At 44.5% G+C, this 18,872-nt stretch overlaps 1 protein-coding gene across 12 annotated transcripts in view; it reads left to right on the top strand.

Annotated features, from left to right (window-relative positions):
* ADD1 (adducin 1) overlaps positions 1-18,872 on the top strand; it is a 93,642-nt gene that overhangs the window by 56,917 nt on the left and 17,853 nt on the right. For 4 of the 12 annotated variants that reach the window (XM_077300504.1, XM_077300499.1, XM_077300509.1 and 1 more), the window contains exons 11-13: positions 2,273-2,374; positions 4,398-4,487; positions 7,907-7,999. In XM_077300504.1, coding sequence (XP_077156619.1) covers positions 2,273-2,374; positions 4,398-4,487; positions 7,907-7,999 — 285 coding nt within the window. Of the gene's footprint in view, positions 1-2,272; positions 2,375-4,397; positions 4,488-4,588; positions 4,607-7,906; positions 8,000-18,872 lie in introns of all 12 variants that reach the window. The other 8 variants (XM_077300505.1, XM_077300502.1, XM_077300510.1 and 5 more) reach the window with 3 other exon arrangements.

Here is an 18,872-nt window from a genome sequence, read left to right as displayed (position 1 = left end):
GGTGGTTCTCTAAACACTGAGTAGGTATCACTAATATAGAGAATGGAATACATTGGACCTATACCACTAAGTTATATGGTAGTTATCTGGTGTATTTTTATTGGAAGCTTGCTCAGAACAAATTGCATGGAATTGCTTTCTGTTGTGAAGTAATGCTGATCCACCATATTTTGTTTTGTTTCTGTACTGCTGTTGTGAGCTTCCCTAAGCAAGCTGATCCATCTAGGCGAGGCACCTGAAGAACGTGCTGTTAAGTCTCATTATGTGACGTGTTCCCTTCTTCTGTATAAAAATCCAGGGGTTTCTTGGTAGTCTCCCATCCAAGTGCTAACCGGAACCAATCCATTTAAGTCTCAAACTTTGGTAAGACCAGGCTAAATTGCATTATTAGGACACTTGGGTGTCCCTGCGGATTCAACATTAATGAAAGTTGGGTTCAACACACAAAAGTGATTTGGAAAAAATCATCTAATTTACCATATAAATAGCAAATTTGGTACTTACTTAATCTTTCTAGTGGCCATTGTGTTTTTCTAATATTTAATGGTTATGTATTATGATTAGACCCCCAGATTCCCAAATGGATTCCCAAATTCATTAGGAAAAAGCTAGTTACTGTTACCCTAGAACACTCCTAGCATGTTGGATGTTCTCTGGATATCTGTCTGTAATCTGTCTTAGTAAATATCAGTTTCACGTATGTAAAATCATACTGTTCAAACTTTTACTTCCAATCCTCCTCTGCGTAACATTTTTTTACGCTCAAGGGAAAATAAAAAATTCCCCTCAATGTTGATTGCTATCTTTTCCTTTTCAGAACTTGTTAAGGAGGGAGTGTAGTAGCTCTTGGGAAATATTGAATCATTGGAACGTCCATGAAGAAAGCACAGGAAGGAGTCATTCTTTGACCGTGTAGAGATCTTGTTTTCTTTTTTGGTGTAGATTAACTAGCATTCTTCACTTGATAACTGTCAAAATCCTGACACTGCTTTTTTGTTCTTGGCAATAATACTGCCCTGAAAATGTTTACTGGGTTTTGTTTGCTTGCTCGAACACTCATAAGAAGTGACTACTTTAAATCATCATAGAGTAAAAGCATTTAAAAACATCATGTTTTTAATATTTTGTTAGAGAAACCTGTAGCGGTCATGCAGTATTCCTGGTTTGTATATTTAATTTTTAATGCCTATAGTTTTTAAGGAAGTATCAGCTATGCCAAGGTTTTTCATGTTGCTGTTAAAATCTTTAATAAAAACTTGGAGTTATTTTTACATGAAAAGCTAAAAAAATCAGTGAGTATCCATAGCTTCATGTTCATTCCTTTTTTTAACTTCATACTTGCAAAACATTTTAAAATTGTGTTGCTTTCGAAGAGTTCTACTTCTGGCTACCTTTTTTGTCTCAAAATTATTCAGGGTGGGGTTAGCATCTTTGTAAAACAGGTTTGTTTCAGTGTCCAGTGCATTTTCTGTGCAGCACCAATTAGAATGTAATAAATGAAGCTGAGCATTTTCCTAAATTATTGTATTTGTGGCACAAAGCCCTCATCCTGATAGACAAAATGTACTGGCCACATCAAACAACCTCCTGTGAACAAATCATGAAATGCTTTGTGCAATGGGTTTTTGTTGTTGTTGTTGCAATCTTTTAAGCTGTAAGTTTTTATATAAAATATATTTTGACATCACCAAACTCTTCCCTTAGGCTGAGCCATCTGTTTGCCTGTACAGAAACAATTCTGAAAACAGTACATTCTGAATTTTGTTTTGAATTCAAAACTTTGGTGATGCCCACTCTTTCCACATATGAAATCATTCACTCGATCTGATTGCTGATCTCACACTGCTTCTCACATTCCTGTCATCTTGTGCTTTATGTTGGCTTTGGTACATGTTTGAGTTTCAGAGAAGTGAATCAATGATGGGAGAAATAAAATAGAATCTTTGTGGTCATACTGACTTCTTCATCTGATTTAGGTTAAAACAATGCACTTCTGGAGAAGGCTTTAAATCTGCATCTTATGCCACAATGTTTTTTCCAGTTCTCTGCTCGCTCATTTTTATGGTTTAATATATTTTCTTTTTGGTTCTGAGTATACAAAAATACAGTTCACAATAGAGGAGGGGTTGTGCTTTTACAAATACTTGGTTGCAGTCATTGATTCAGTTCTCAGTTGTATATATGCATGGTTGAGTGTGCTGTAAACTTGCCTCTATGGGTATTCTAGCTATTCTACTGATTTTAATTTATGTAATTGTTCTTGATATTACAGTGGACTAAAGAGGATGGACATAGAACTGCCACCTCTGCTGTCCCAAATTTATTTGTTCCATTGAACACTAATCCAAAGGAGGTCCAAGAAATGAGGAACAAGGTGAGTACTGATATATCAGAATGTTTTGATGGTTTTTTAAATAATAGAAATGTGCATGTGTTGAGGTATACTGAGAGAGGTTTTTATATTTGGAAATGTCAAATTTCTCTTAATTGGTATCATTGAGGTATAATAAAGAGGCTGGTAATCACTTGATGAAAGAGGTGACAGTGAGGGGGAAGAGGGGGAAAGTCAAAATCATACAGTTATCAGGATCTCCTTATCTTCTGCTGTGGGATGGGGGTGAGGTTTCCTTTTCAGCTTGGCTTAATACCTGCAGGGCCTCTCTTGTCCTTCTGGTGGACCAGAATCACATAGTCCCTCATGGCATTGCCTTAAGGTGTTGGCTAGACTGCTGAGGTAGCAGCTTTTTTTTTTTAAGCAGGGATCAATCATCATTCCTCACCTCTCTTCTTCCCCCCCCCCCCCATTTTTATGCTCAAAGCTTTTCATCCTGTTCTTTCATAACAGCTTGGCTCCCTGAATTTAGCACAGAGAGCCAGTTTGGTGTAGTGGTTAGGAGTGTGGACTTCTAATCTGGTATGCCAGGTTCGATTCTGCGCTCCCCCACATGCAACCAGCTGGGTGACCTTGGGCTCGCCACGGCACTGATAAAGCTGTTCTGACCGAGCAGTGATATCAGGGTTCTCTCAGCCTCACCCACCCCACAGGGTGTCTGTTGTGGGGAGAGGAATGGGAAGGCGACTGTAAGCCGCTTTGAGCCTCCTTTGGGTAGGGAAAAGCAGCATATAAGAACCAACTCTTCTTCTTCTTCAGTTCATGGATCCTTTCCTTCTTCCTGTAGTTATGAATCCCTGGTATTGCATTCCTCTTTAAATTGCCATAAGTCTGTATACACTTTTCTGAGTGCTTTTTAATGCAGTATGCTTACAGCTCTACTTATAACAGTTGTTGGTTATGCTTATCTATGCCCTGTCAAAAGAGAAACAGTTGAAAATGTATTTGCGTTATTATGAACAGTTTTCTTGAAATGTGAAAAGCATTAGTAGAGGAAACAAGAAAATTGAGCTTCTAATGGCGCATCTAGTCTTTCCTGAAATACTTTTTAAAAGTAGGATTCTAATTGGGTGCTGTGAAAAAGGCATATGAATCTTTTCCCAGATTCTTAGGTTTTGGTGAGGCCAGGGCCTATTCTGCACAAAATAGATAATGCACTCTCAATGCACTTTAGAAGTAGATTTTCCTATTCCGCACAGGACAATTCAGCTGCCAAAACACATTGCAAATATATTGCCCTGTGTGTGCGTAGTGGGCCCTGGTTTGTAATATCCTGTTATCTGCCCCTTTGCTTAAGAGGAATCCCATTCCGGCCTGCCTTTGCTATTCAGTAGCAATTGTCTTCAAATAACACCTTCTTACTGAATCTGCAGAACAGATGAGAACTGCAACTTTGCAGTCCCCAGATCTCTAATTTAGTGCAGGATTCTTTACTGCAGTAGTCCCCAATCTTTTTATCACTGGGGACCGGTCAACGTTTGACAATTTTACTGAGGCCCAGGGGAGGGGGTAGTCTTTTGCCAAGGGATGTCACCGCCGCCTGAGCCCCTGCTCCACTTGCTTTCCCGCCAGCGCCTCTGACTTCCCGCTGCCCGCTGGGGGGCACTGCCAGCAGCAGCTGCGCAGTGCCACACTGAGGGGGAGCCCCAGCCATGGCGGCCACTAGAAAGCACCAAAGGTGAGCTGGCGGCAGAGTGGCAGGGCAGCCCCCGAGGCAGCAGTCGGGGAGGAGGACGAGGAGGAGCCACGGCCTGGCACTGAATGATCCACGGACCAGGACCGGTCCCCAGACCGGGGGTTGGGGACCACTGCTTTACTGCCTGAGAGCTTAATCAGGTTCAGTAAGATGTAAAATAGTAAATTATAGGGGTAGCTAATGGGACAGATTCCTTATGTACCTAAGCCAACCTAAGCCAGTCCTGTTCTATGGTTCATGTATAGATTAGACACATCAACATGTTTCTTTCTTCTGTTTTCTGAATTTCATGCTATTTGTATTTTACAGATCCGGGAGCAAAATTTGCAAGACATTAAAACTGCAGGTCCCCAGTCACAGGTTCTTTCTGGAGTTGTTGTGGACAGAAACCTTGTACAGGTGAGGACAAGGGCTACTTAAAATACCAGCTTAAAATTAATTTGTGGTGTCTTCTTGCTATCACCTAATGCATCACTATGAAATTATTCTTTAATTGGCAGCGCGTAACTGTTTATAAGGTAAGTGTTAGAGGTAACCTTTTGCTGTCTTTGCAACCTTGCTTAGAGTCAGAACCATAGCAGAAGCATGAGTGAGCTGCCTTTGCAGTGCATGAGATACCCAGGTTGCTTTTCAGTGGGCTAAAAACCCCTTCTGAACTAGTCAGGCTTTATGTGGCTGATTAGATTTGAAAATCAAAGTGAAAATCCATTATTGTTAACTATATAGCAGCCTTTCTCAACTTTTTTACCATTGAGAAACCCCTTATACTTCAAGAAACCCCAGAAGTGTTATCAGCAGGCCACACCTCCCGGTCTCATCACCAGAAGTGACATCATTCGGACCCTCCCACCAGATGTGACATCTAGAGGTCACTCCTAAAGCACAGGAAGTGACAGCACAGAAATAATTTCAGATTGTGAACAGAACCATACCTGCACTCTAGCTCTTCACCAAAGGGAGCCTGCAGAAACAGGACTGGGGCAGACGTATGCTGCTCTGTTGCTTCCATCCTCCCAACACCAGAAACAGGTCCAGAAGAGGCCAATGCCACTGTGTCCCACCCTCACCCCACACAGCTAAGTTATCTCTCTGGACTCCAGTTCCTACCATGTGCAACAAGCCTTAGCCAGCAAGGATTAGTATTGCCAGGGCCCCTCCCCACCCCTTACAGGCCCATAATTGGCCATTGATGGGGCAGGGGTCGATTATATATGGTCACGTCACTCGATAAATTATTTAAACAATATAATTACTGAGTTTGTATTATTCTTGTTTAGGTTCTATGTGAACCACCCTGAGCCTTTGGGGAGGGTGGTATACAGGAGGAAGGGAAGGGAAGGAAGGAAGAAGGGAAGGAAGGAAGGAAGGAAGGAAGGAAGGAAGGAAGGAAGGAAGGAAGGAAGGAAGGAAGGAAGGAAGGAAGGAAGGAAGGAAGGAAGGAAGGAAGGAAGGAAGGAAGGAAGAATCATAGAATCATAGAGTTGGAAGGGGCCATACAGGCCATCTAGTCCAACCTCCTGCTCAACGCAGGATTAGCCCTAAGCATCCTAAAGCATCCAAGAAAAGTGTGTATCCAACCTTTGCTTGAAGACTTCCAGTGAGGGGGAGCTCACCACCTCCTTAGGCAGCCTATTCCACTGCTGAACTACTCTGACTGTGAAAAACGTTTTCCTGATATCTAGCCTAAATCGTTGTACTTGAAGTTTAAACCCATTACTGCGTGTCCTCTCCTCTGCAGCCAGCAGAAACAGCATCCTGCCTTCCTCCAAGTGACAACCTTTCAAATACTTAAAGAGGGCTATCATGTCCCCTCTCAACCTCCTTTTCTCCAGGCTGAACATTCCCAAGTCCCTCAACCTATCTTCATAGGGCTTGGTCCCTTGGCCCCAGATCATCTTCGTCGCTCTCCTCTGTACCCTTTCAATTTTATCGACGTCCTTCTTGAAGTGAGGCCTCCAGAACTGCACACAGTACTCCAGGTGTGGTCTGACCAGTGCCGTATACAATGGGACTATGACATTTTGTGATTTTGATGTGATGCCTCTGTTGATACAGCCCAAAATGGCATTTGCCTTTTTTTACCGCTGCATCACACCTCCTGCTCATGTTTCGTTTACAATCCACAAGTACCCCAAGGTCTCGTTCACACACAGTGCTACCTAGAAGCGTATCCCCCATCCAGTAGGGCATGCTTTTCATTTTTCTGACCCAGATGCAGAACTTTACACTTATCTTTATTAAATTGCATCTTGTTCTCATTTGCCCATTTTTCCATTGTGTTCAGATCTCGTTGAACTCTGTCTCTATCTTCCGGAGTATTTGCCAGTCCTCCCAATTTGGTGTCATCTGCAAACTTGATGAGTAGTCCCTCCACCCCCTCATCTAGATCATTAATAAATATGTTAAAAAGTACCGGGCCGAGCACCAAGCCCTGAGGTACCCCGCTACTCACCTCTCTCCAGTCTGATGAAACAACATTGACAACAACTCTTTGAGTGCGGTTCTCTAACCAATTCCCTATCCACCTGACTATCTGAAAATCCAGATTGCAGTCCTTCAGTTTATCCATCAGAACATCATGGGGAACCTTGTCAAAAGCTTTACTAAAATCCAAGTAAATGACATCAACCGAATTTCCCCGATCCAGCAAACCTGTTACTTGGTCAAAAAAGGAAACCAGGTTGGTCTGGCAGGACCTGTTGGAGACAAATCCATGCTGACTTCTTGGATCACCAAATTGTCCTCCAGATGTTTGCAGATCGCTCCCTTTAATATCTGCTCCATTATCTTCCCCACAACAGAGGTCAGACTCACTGGTCTGTAGTTTCCCGGGTCATCCTTCCTCCCTTTTTTGAAGATCGGAATAACATTTGCTCTCTTCCAGTCCTCCGGGACATCTCCAGTCCTTAAAGAGGTCCCGAAGAGGATGGACAAGGGCTGTGGAAGTTCTCTGGAAAGTTCTTTGAGTACTCTCGGGTGCATTTCATCCGGACCAGGGGAAGGAAAGGAAGGAAGGAAGGAAGGAAGGAAGGAAGGAAGGAAGGAAGGAAGGAAGGAAGGAAGGAAGGAAGGAAGGAAGGAAGGAAGGAAGGAAGGAAGGAAGGAAGGAAGGAAGGAAGGAAGGAAGGAAAACTCCCACCCAATTGGTGAAACTCTTTGGGGGCTGTGATGAAACCCTGGTTGAGAAACCCTGCTGTATAATCTTATCCCAAATGAAATCTTCATTGTTCATGAGAAGCATTAATTTGAAGGTTTTAGCAGACATGCAGTCTTAAGCACTGCCCACGAGGCTGGGAGTTCAATCCCAACAGCCGGCTCAAGGTTGACTCAGCCTTCCATCCTTCCGAGGTCGGTAAAATGAGTACCCAGCTTGCTGGGGGGTCAACGGTAATGACTGGGGAAGGCACTGGCAAACCACCCCGTACTGAGTCTGCCATGAAAACGCTAGAGGGCGTAACCCCAAGGGTCAGACATGACCTGGTGCTTGTACAGGGGATACCTTTACCTTTACCTGTTTTCTGTTTAATAGATTTATACTACTTTATGTATTCTGTTTCCTAATATTGGCTCAGCAAATTTGAGTGATTAGTGACATTTTTAGAAAACAAATGCACATTATGAAGTTTGACTAGTTATCATCATGGCCAGGACATCTTGGGTTGGGGTTAACAAATGAGTGCATGTTGCTTTGTTTTCACTGTTTCTGTATCCACTAGTAACTGTTTCTGCATGCTCATTAGCCCATATCATACTGCTTTTTAGCCAGCAAAGCAAAGCCCAAGTTTAGTTTGCTCTGTTCACTCAATTTCCTGTTGCAGGATGCTCCCCTCTCAGACTGTACGGAAACAATTGAAGGGCTCGATCCCACAGAGCAGGCCTCTAGTCCCGCTAAACCTGTCTCTGTTAGAAAGGTACTTACTGCCCTGTCACACTGCTCTGAATGCTGTTGTTTGCTCTTTTCGTTCTGTCTGACCTTGATCTGTGACTTCTCAGGGCCTGTCTGTACATGTGAGGAGGGGCCCGTGGATCTACAAATTACACATGTGAATATATGTCAGATGGAAATTGTAAAATACTTGTACTTGGAAGATGACAAAGGTTTTTTGGTGTGGTTTTGTTTGAGATCCATTTTCTGCTAGCCCAAGTGTAGTCCCAGTTACAGGAGTTTAATTCCCAAATCATCCCCAGGTTAAACCATGTAAAGTAATATAATAATATAAGCCTGGAAATGTAGTACATCTTCAAATACACTTCTTTCAAGGGCAGATTCACAGGTGGCTTATTAAAGTCTTCTCTCATATTGTGCACTGATCAAATTTCCCATGGATCCTTTGGATGCTTTATGGTCTGGCTTTCCACCTAGATTTGGGACTTCAACTGCTGTCGCTGCCCTAGTGTACAGTCTTCACTGGGCAGAGCAGTTGGCATGCATCCTTGCCAGGGTTCCTCTGGGAGTACAGTTGTTTGCAGTGCATTAACCATGGCCTCTTTCTGTCTTGCCTGGCCGGTAATGGGGTTGAGTGACATGTTCTTTCCTGAGGGGGGGTTCCAGAAAATTGTCCTGGGAGATGAGCCACACCCACGAACATACATGTTGCTGTACATACTTCATCTTGTCGAGGCTACTTCACATCTGTGTGAAACTGTTGGTGTAGTCAAATAGGGGGGGGAAGGATTGTGATGTCATCATCAGTATGCAGATGACACTCAGTTTATCATTGAATTGTACCCAGATCAGGTGCCTGGACTGGGTGACCAAGGAAACTTGATAAGGAAGTAGTTAATACTCTGTCTGATCCTGTGGTTCTTTCATCCTGTACTAGTCTGGGTGGTAATCAAGTGTGCTTTTTCCCTGGACAAAATATCATTTTGATAGTTCATGTGCCCATGACATTTGAATTAGAATAATTGTATCATGCACCATATAGTTTGCCTCAGAAAAGTGTTCAGAAATTACAGCTGATCTAAAATGCAGCTGCCCAGTTAACTGAGAGTGAACTTGACTTCTGTTTGGTCTCCATGCCCAGTTCAAGGTGCTGGTGTTCACACAAAGAGGTCACTGTCTGGGTCAAGAGTCCTAAAGCTTCCTTTAAGGTCTTTTTAAGCAGCCCTTCTCGATGTTTCCCCACTATCGGAGGGGCAGTGAGTGTTATTCAGGTGAACGTAAGTGGCTAATCTTTAGTCTGATGCTTCAGACTTTGTTATAAATGGAGAAAGATGCTGTCCAGTTAAGTATGCAAATTGTCAGTAATTAAGCACACATTTGGATGCAGTTGTATCTTATTTTTCAGATCTTGAAATGAAGTACCTCCTTTAAGAATATATAGAAGTGTGTCAATTGATTAAGTGGCTGAAATATTTTTTTTCAAATGGCTTGTGTGACTTCTTTCCTTTTATTCATAATATGTATATATATATATATATTATAATAATGCTGAAATATCTGGACATCTTGCATAACAAGGGTCCTGAGCATGGTGCCCATGTCACCCACGGAAACTTTTTGTGGTGCCCACAAAGTGTTTTTAGAAAGTGGAGTTAAATGGGTATTTTGCCCAGTCAGGTTTCTGATTGGCGACTGGAGATTTAATTTGCTGTGCAGAATTTTTAAAAAGCTGCTTTGATATTAGCGGCCCCCACAGCAGAAGGATCTTCACTTCATGACTGAAGGTAAGCTGTGGCAGTCATTTTGGGTTTACCTCTACCTTTTGTGGCCGCACCCACCAGGGTATGTCAGAATTCCAAAGGAGTCTCCAGGCTTAGAAAAGTTGGGAATTCATGTTGTTCAACATTGTTTTATAAGTTTGAGATCACATCTATCTATGTTAGAGGCAAAATAATAGCATTCTGTAACCAAGGTCAAAACTGTGAAAGTTTGTTCAGTAATTTTAAAGAGCAGAGAATACATTGGGCAGGTGCAGCCATCCCACAATTTGAGGAAAACTTGCTAGATCAAAGCCTCAGGATAAATGAAAAAGTTCTGTAAGTCCTCATCTGAGGCAAGACTCACAAGGACTGCAAACTGTATCTGCCCACTTGTCTTAGGAACATATCTTGGGATGAATTCCTGCTTGTCTGTCCAGTGCTGGGGCACAAAGAAGTTTGTTTGGTCTCCAGACCAGTCAGTGTGACTTAGTGGTTAGAGTGTCAGGTAAGGATCCGGGTGGCCCAGGTCAGATTCCAACATGGGAGCTTGCTTGGTGACCTTGGGCCAGTCACACCCTGTCAGACTAATCTAGCTCACAGAAAAGTTGTGAGGATAAAATAGAGGAAAGGAGAACAGTGTAAACTGATCTGGATGCCCATAAGGATATAAATAAATGAAGTAAATACATATGGGAGTGGTGCTGGAAAAGTGTTTCCTCCCTGGTTGATTTTTAACTCTTGTGCACTAGATTGGCAAAATGTCCTGTCTGCTGTCAAGAGGTTGCTTGTAAAGAAGAAGGGTTGGTTCTTATGCGCCACTTTTCGCTACCTGAAGGAGTCTCAGAGCAGCTTTCAGTAGCTTTCCCTTTCCCCCCACAAGAGACACTCTGTGACGGAGGTGAGGCTGAGAGAGCCCTGAGATTACTGAAGAAGAGCGAGAAAGGAGGGAAAGGGGTAGCTGAAGGGATGAATAGAAGGAAGGCAAGAAGGAAGGCAGGAAGTGTATTAGAGAGGAAGGGGAAAAGAGAGCAAGTGAGAGGGAGAGATAGATAGGCAGGAAGTAGATGGAGAAGTAGAGGAAAGAAGGAAGGCAGGGAGGGGAGGTAGGTGGACTTGGAGGGGACAGGGGTGTGTGTGAAGGGGGAGACGCGGGGGGCCAATGGGAGGGGGAGTTGGGGGGGGAAGAGATCGAGAAATAGAGGAAGCAAGGAAGAAGGAAGGAAGGCAGCCAGGGAGGTAGGTGGACTTGGAGGGGAGTGGGGGGAAAGGAGGGGGTATTTTAAGGGTCTGTGGGGGGGGAGTCGCGAGGGGGGGAGAATTGGGAGGGGGATTTGGGGGGGAAGAGATCGAGAAATAGAGGAAGCAAGGGAGAAGGAAGGAAGGCAGCCAGGGAGGTAGGTGGACTTGTAGGGGAGTGGGGGGAAAGGAGAGGGGTATTTGAAGGGTTCGTGGGGAGTTGGGGGGGAGGGCCGGCAGAAGGCTTTTGGCCGGGGGGGTGGCGCAGGCTTCTGCCGAGCCCAGGTACTCCCTTGAAACATCTTGGACGCCGCGAGGGAGCAGCTGGGGCGGGAAAGGAGCGTCTTCGACGCGGCGTCCCTGCTCCTTTCCCTAGTGGGAGAACCTGGTTGGAAGACTCACCGCGCAGCCATCCTACTGTGTCTGTGCGGTGACTCCCCGGCCGGGCCAGGTGAGGCCGGGCCATTGGCTGCTTGGCCCTGGATGGACACTCGGAGGGCCCAATCAGGAGCTGCTTCGCGGCTCCTGATTGGGCCCTCCGAGTTTTTATCCCTGACAGAGCCCGCCCTTTCTCCTCTCACATTGCCCTTACCCTTTTATTTAATACTGCGGGAGCGGTTACAGATAGTGTTGGAAGAGACCTCATGGGTCATATAGTCCATAAGGTAAAGGTAAAGGTATCCCCTGTGCAAGCACCGGGTCATGTCTGACCCTTGGGGTGACGCCCTCTAGCGTTTTCATGGCAGACTCAATACGGGGTGGTTTGCCAGTGCCTTCCCCAGTCATTACCGTTTACCCCCCAGCAAGCTGGGTACTCGTTTTACCGACCTCGGAAGGATGGAAGGCTGAGCCAACCTTGAGCTGGCTGCTGGGATCGAACTCCCAGCCTCATGGGCAGAGCTTTCAGACTGCATGTCTGCTGCCTTACCACTCTGTGCCACAAGAGGCTCTTTCATATAGTCCACCATAAAAGCCAACATTTAGAAGCATTAACTGCCGTTGACTATTTTACAAGGATAAAATGAGCCATAAAAGCAATAAAACTAGTAAAGCTGTTAAAATATAAAACAAAAGACAAGATTAAGAGACGTGCGATAATATCTACTAACCAAAAAACATAAGAAGTTCTGTGGACATATTATGGCTATACATGAGTGACCTAATTCTTAAAACTAGCCACGCAAATTTTTCTACTTTGCTAGTTAGCAGATTATCTGTATCTGATAGCAATATTTGCAGGCGATGCTTTCTCAGGTCGCGAGGGCATCCTATAAGCATTGGTCCTAATGCACCTGTGCGAATATGATTATACAGCTTGCACTCAAATAAAATGTGTTCTGTGTTCTCTACTTGACCCTCATTGCAGATACAGAGTCGATCCTTGAGAGGGAGTCCATCAAATTTCCCACTCAAGTAAGCAGAGGGTAGGAAGTTCATTCCTTCACAATGGCATTCTTCCATCTCCGCCAAGCCAAGCTACTAGCGCCCTACTTAGCCCCAGAACACCTAGTCAAAGTGATTCATACGACGGTCACCTCCAGGCTGGATTTCTGTAACTCGCTCTACACAGGCCTGCCCTTAGCCTTGATCTGGAAACTACAGCTGGTCCAAAATGCAGCGGCCTAGATCCTCGCAGCGACACCGTGGAGATCCCACATCTGGCCTATACTACATCAGTTGCAATGGTTGACAGTTGAATTCCGGATCAGGTTAAAGGTTCTGGTACTTACCTTCAAGGCCATACGTGGTCAGGGCCCAGTGTACCTGAGAGACTGCCTATGAGACTGCCTATGCCCCAAAAAGAGCTTTACACTCCGCCGCCACCAACCGGCTACTGGTCCTTGGCCCAAAAGAAGTTTGCCTGGCCTCAACCAGAGCCAGAGCATTCTCTGTCCTGGCCCCCACCTGCTGGAATGAGCTCCCAGAGAAGATCAGGGCCCTGACGGGACTAAAACAGTTCCGCAGGGCCTGCAAAAGGGAGCTCTTCCACCAGGCATTTGGCATCTGCAGAGCCCCTGCCCCTCCCCTCCCCCCAGAAACCCACTAAGACTCCTGGACCTGTTCAAGTTACCACTGTTTATGTTATGATGATACACTGTTATGTTATACTGTCACCCGGTTTATCAATTAATAATATTAATGTTATTATATGTATGGTTTCATGTATAGTTTCAGTTATATGTAACTGAAGCCTTCAGGGAGGGCGGTATAAAAATATGAATAAATAAAATAAAATAAAAATAAATAGGGCATTGTGATGAAGGAGGGTAAAGGATCTCCTGTGCTCAGGATTTACCACTTTTCTTAGATATTGGATCTGGATGTTCCTATTTAGGAGATCTTTCCTAAATAGTGAGTCCTGAATATTGTTGAGATCATGTTGTCTCTCTACTTCTATCACTCTTGTCTTAACAAAATCTATAGCCTTGTCATAACCCATAGACAAAAACAATTGATATGAGAGACCATAGTAGCAAAACTTTTTAGTGACTGCAGTTTGCCAAGGTGCAACAAATGTGTCGATCACTAAGACTTGCAAGACTTTGTTGTTGGAAAAGTAGTTTTAGCCAGAATGTAAAGGTAGCTATCCAAAGCCTGGACTGAATGTTGACCATACCTGTCTCAATCCTAACTGCTACGTTTGAGATGTTGTTTGGTATAGCCAGAATTGCCCTCAGAAATTTAGACTGGACCTTTTCTAGACTGCCCAATCTGCCCATTGTACTAATTGGAGCCCCATATGTTAGCTGAGCAAGAGCCTTAGCCTTGAAGATGTTAATTGCTGCTGGAATGTAGCAGCCTCCTTTCTGCCAGAAGAATTTTTAATTGCACCTGCACTTTTCTGTGCATTTAAAGAGATGTTATTAATATGGGCAGATCTTGAATAGGTAGCCTGGAAAATAACGCCAAGACATTTGTACTGTTGGACTTGTTCTATTAGGGCGTCATTTAGTCTCCAGCTATGAGATTTAGGTCTCTTACCACATACCATGATCTTGGTCTTATCATGGTTAATTACCAGGCTATTCAATTGACAATAGGAGTTTAGCGCTCTTAAGGCTCTTCTCAGTCCTAGAGGGGTTCTGGCAAATATGGCTAAGTCATCAGCATATAATAAAAGTGAGATGTGTCTTTCCCCAACTTTTGGTGGGTGGAAATTTGGTTTCTTCAGAGAGTGGCCAATATCGTTTATGAAGAAATCGAAAAGGAGAGGGGCTAAGATACAGCCCTGCTTAACTCCCTTTCCAGAGTTAATTATATTAGTTAGATGACCTTGGGGAGTACACTTAACTCTAATAGCTGTGTTTTTGTATAAGGTTTTAATTAAGAAAAGTAGACATCTTTCAATGGGTGTCCTTTCTAATTTGGCCCATAGAAAATTTCTAGAAATAGAATCAAATGCAGATTTAAAATCAATTAGGCAATATAAAGGGAGGACACTGTTTTAGATGAATATTTAGCTATCAGGTGGTCAACTAACATACAGTGGCCTAGCATTGACCTTCCTTTTCTAAAGCCTCTTTGTTCCTCTATGAGCAGGTTTTCTCCCTCTAGCCAGTCTTGGAATTTCCAACGTAAATGCCTTGCATATAATTTGCTTACAGTACTCAATAAACCTATAGGCCTATAGTGCTGAGGGTCATTCCTGTAACCTTTTTTGAAGATTGGAACCAGCACTGCGACCTCCCACCCTTTTGCATCTGGCTACCAGCTTCCTTGCCCTCCCATCTCAAAAGGAATTCTATGAGGACATGGGTGAAGGAGGTGGGGACCCCTAGGGTCCCCACCTCCTTCACCTCATCCACCAACTCTTGCCTGTTGGTCAGTATTAAGTCCAGTATGGCTGAACCTCTTGTGGGTTCATCTACCATTTGATAAATGAAATTGTCAGCCAGGCAGGTCAGAAAGTTGCATGACTGAGGACGCTTCGCAGAGTTTGTTTCCCAGCACACATCTGGGAAATTGAAGTCACCCATGATTACAAGGTCTTGCCACTTGGATATTTTCCCAAGCTGCTCACAAAGTGCAGCATCCACTCGTTAGTCAGGCGGTCAGTAGCAGACACCAACCACCACACTGTTTGTTTTCCCCTCACTTATTTTCACCCAGATGCTTTCCACTGTAGAATCATAGAATCATAGAGTTGGAAAGGGCCATATAGGCCATCTAATCCATCCCCCTGCTCAACGCAGGATCAGCCCGAAGCATTCTAAAGCATCCAAGAAAAGTGTGTATCCAACCTTTGCTTGAAGAATGCCAGTGAGGGGGAGCTCACCACCTCCTTAGGCAGCCTATTCCTCTGCTGAACTACTCTGTCCGTGAAATATTTTTTCCTGATAGCTAGCCTATATCATTGTACTTGTAGTTTAAACCCATTACTACGTGTTCTCTCCTCTGCAGCCAACAGAAACAGCTTCCTGCCCTCCTCCAAGTGACAACCTTTCAAATACTTAAAGAGGGCTATCATGTCCCCTCTCAACCTCCTTTTCTCCAGGCTGAACATTCCCAAGTCCCTCAACCTATCTTCATAGGGCTTGGTCTCTTGGCCCCAGATCATCTTCATCACTCTCCACTGTACCCTTTCAATTTTATCTACATCCTTCTTGAAGTGAGGCCTCCAGAACTGCACACAGTACTCCAGGTGTGGTCTGACCAGTGCGGTATAAAATGGGACTATGACATCTTGTGATTTTGATGTGATGCCCCTGTTGATACAGCCCAAAATGGCATTCGCCTTTTTTACCGCTGCATCACACTGCCTGCTCATGTTTAGTTTTCAGTCCACAAGTACCCCAAGGTCTCGGGTTACTCACAGTGTTACCTAGAAGCGTATCCCCCATCCATTAGGCATGCTTTTCATTTTTCTGACCCAGATGCAGAACTTTACACTTATCTTTATTAAATTGCATCTTGTTCTCATTTGCCCATTTTTCCATTGTGTTCAGATCTTGTTGAACTCTGTCTCTATCTTCCGGAGTATTTGCCAGTCCTCCCAATTTGGTGTCATCTGCAAACTTGATGAGTGGTCCCTCCACCCCCTCATCTAGATCATTAATATATATGTTTGAAAGCACCAGGCCGAGCACCGAGCCCTGAGGTACCCCGCTACTCACCTCCCTCCAGTCTGATGAAACACCATTGACAACAGCTCTTTGAGTGCGGCTCTCTAACCAATTCCCTATCCACCTAACGATCTGAAAATCCAGATTGCAGTCCTTCAACTTATCCAATAGAACATCATGGGGAACCTTGTCAAAAGCTTTACTAAAATCCAAGTAAACAACATCAACCGGATTTCCACGATCCAGCAAACCTGTCACTTGGTCAAAAAAGGAAACCAGGTTGGTCTGGCAGGACCTGTTGGAGACAAATCCGTGCTGACTTCCTTGGATCACCAAATTGTCCTCCAGATATTTGCAGATCTGCTCCATTATCTTCCCTACAACAGAGGTCAGACTCACTGGTCTGTAGTTTCCCGGGTCATCCTTCTTCCCTTTTTTGAAGATCGGAATAATGTTTGCTCTCTTCCAGTCCTCTGGGACATCTCCAGTCCTTAAAGAGGTCCCGAAGATGATGGACTATATATGTAGATATATTCTTCTTCACTAAAATTTCCCGACAGGTAAGCCCTTTCCTCACATATAGTGCCACTCCACCTCTTCAATCTATTCTGTTTTTTTCTGAACAGTTCATATCCATCCACTATTACATTCTAGTCATGAGAATCATTCCACCAAGTTTCTGTGATGCCTACTAGATCATACCTTTCCATCAGCATGAGAAGTTCCAGCTCTTCCTTCTTATTGCCCATGCTTTGAGCGTTAGTATAAAGGCATCTGAATCCTTTTACTTTTACTTCCCTAAGAGTTGGCCTTCCTGGTTGGGCTGCCCCCGATCGGTCTCCTTCCTTACACTTCGTATGTGGCTTCAGTTTAAAGCTCTCCTGATGAATCTCCCCAGGTTCCTGCCAAACACATTCTTCCCCAAATTCGACAAGTGCAGTCCATCATGTGCTAGTAGGCCTATCCCATGGTCACAGAAACCAAATCTCTCCTGCCAGCACCAACTACGCAGCCACTGATTCACCTCCATTATCTTCCTCTCCCGACGCATTCCTCTTCCCTTGACAGGCAAGACTGAAGAGAATACCACTTGTGCCCCCATTTGCTTAAGCTTCCTCCCTAGATCTTGATAGTCTGTTTTAATAGGAGCGATGGTATTCATGGACATGTCATTCGTTCCCACATGGACCATCACAAATGGGTAGCGATCCGTAGATTTGAGGAGTTTGGGTAGCTGTTCTAAAATGTCTTTAATTTTCGCCCCTGGCAAGCAACACACCTCTCGGGTTATGGGGTCGGGCCCAGCCACATGGCGATCCATTCCTCTTAGCAGGGAGTCTCCAATTACCAGTACTCTCCTTTTTTTTCTCTCTCAACACCATTTCCTTCTATGCCTGTGGCCTCTTCTCTTTGTCTTAGACTTTGTTTTGGGACCTCTTCCCTTGTTGACCCTTGCACCTCCTCTGCAAGGGCCTGAAATCTATTCTGGAGCTCCAAAGGCCCCGAGAACCATCTCGCTCTACGCTGTTGAGTCTTTTTCCTAACTGTCTGCAGAGGCTCTGTAATGAGGTCAATCCCCTTATCCTCTTCAGGATTGGTTGTATCCTCTTTATTCAGAGTTGCACAGCTCCTGTCCATGAATTCCTCCCCTGTCTTTATTTCTGTCAGAGTAATAGTACTCTCTTCTAAGCCCCTAATCCTTTCCTCCAAAAGTCTTACCAGCTTACACTTGGGGCAGATGTAGTCCATCTTGTCTTCAGGGAGGAAGTTCAATCATATCACACTCACTGCAGATGATGAGATGCGTGTCCTGGAAGTCCATTGTAACTTCTAGGCAGTGCAACTACTAGGAAAATATAATCTATTGGTTCTAATTGCTAGGCTAAGAACCTCTGGCAAAGAGCCACAGGCCAAGAACCCTTTGTCTCTGGCGAGGAGCAGCCCTTTTTAATTCTCCCAGCAATCACTCAGCAATCACCTCACTCAGCACCACAATAGCCTTACCTGGTCAGCAGCAGCAGCTCTCCCCACATGCTCCCAGTTGTCCTTCTCCCAGCTCCTCCAAGCACTACCTCCTCTGACAAGCAAGGCCTACTCAGCAGAGTGCGGAGCTAGCAGTCAGCTCCTGAGTCTGTTCCTGAGATAACACTCTCCTTCTCCCAGCTCCTCCAGTGGTTCTTAGATGCCACTTTTCTCTACCTGAAGGAGCCTCAAAGTGGCTTAAAATCACCTTCCCTTTCTTCTCCCCACAACAGACACCCTGTGAGGGAGGTGAGGCCGAGAGAGCCCTGATATTAATGAAGAAGAAGAGTTGGTTCTTTTATACTGCTTTTATCTACCGGAAGGAGGCTCAAAGCGTCTTCCAATCGCCTTTCTTTTCCTCTCCCCACAACTGCTTGGTCAGAACAGCTTTAGCAGTGCTGAGCCCAAGGTCATCCAGCTGGCTGCATGAGGGGGAGCACAGAATTGAACCTAGCTCTCCAGATTAGAAATCCGCACTCCTAACCACTACCCCATGCTGGCTTTCCTTCAAGGCCATTGCTACTCTTAGGTCTGGTACTGTGTTTGAATTTGCTGCACAAGAGAAAGCATGGACATATAGAGTTCAGTAGCACCTTAAGACCAACAAAATATCTTCTCGGAGCCATGACTCTCAAGAGCTTATATCCTGGAAATCCTGTTGAGTCTTTATGGTGCTACTGGATATTTATCCTGCAGACCAGCACAGCTACCTATCTAAAACTGGATGCTTCCTGAAATGCTTATTGTTATGCAGTCCGCTGAATGTAAAGTAAGTGGTGGTGGGTTCATGTATGTGAGTGGATTGCTGGCCTCTCTA

This window comes from Paroedura picta, chromosome 10 (assembly GCF_049243985.1).
Source record: "Paroedura picta isolate Pp20150507F chromosome 10, Ppicta_v3.0, whole genome shotgun sequence".
Lineage (NCBI taxonomy): Eukaryota > Metazoa > Chordata > Lepidosauria > Squamata > Gekkonidae > Paroedura > Paroedura picta.
This window is presented reverse-complemented; position numbering and strand designations above follow the sequence as displayed.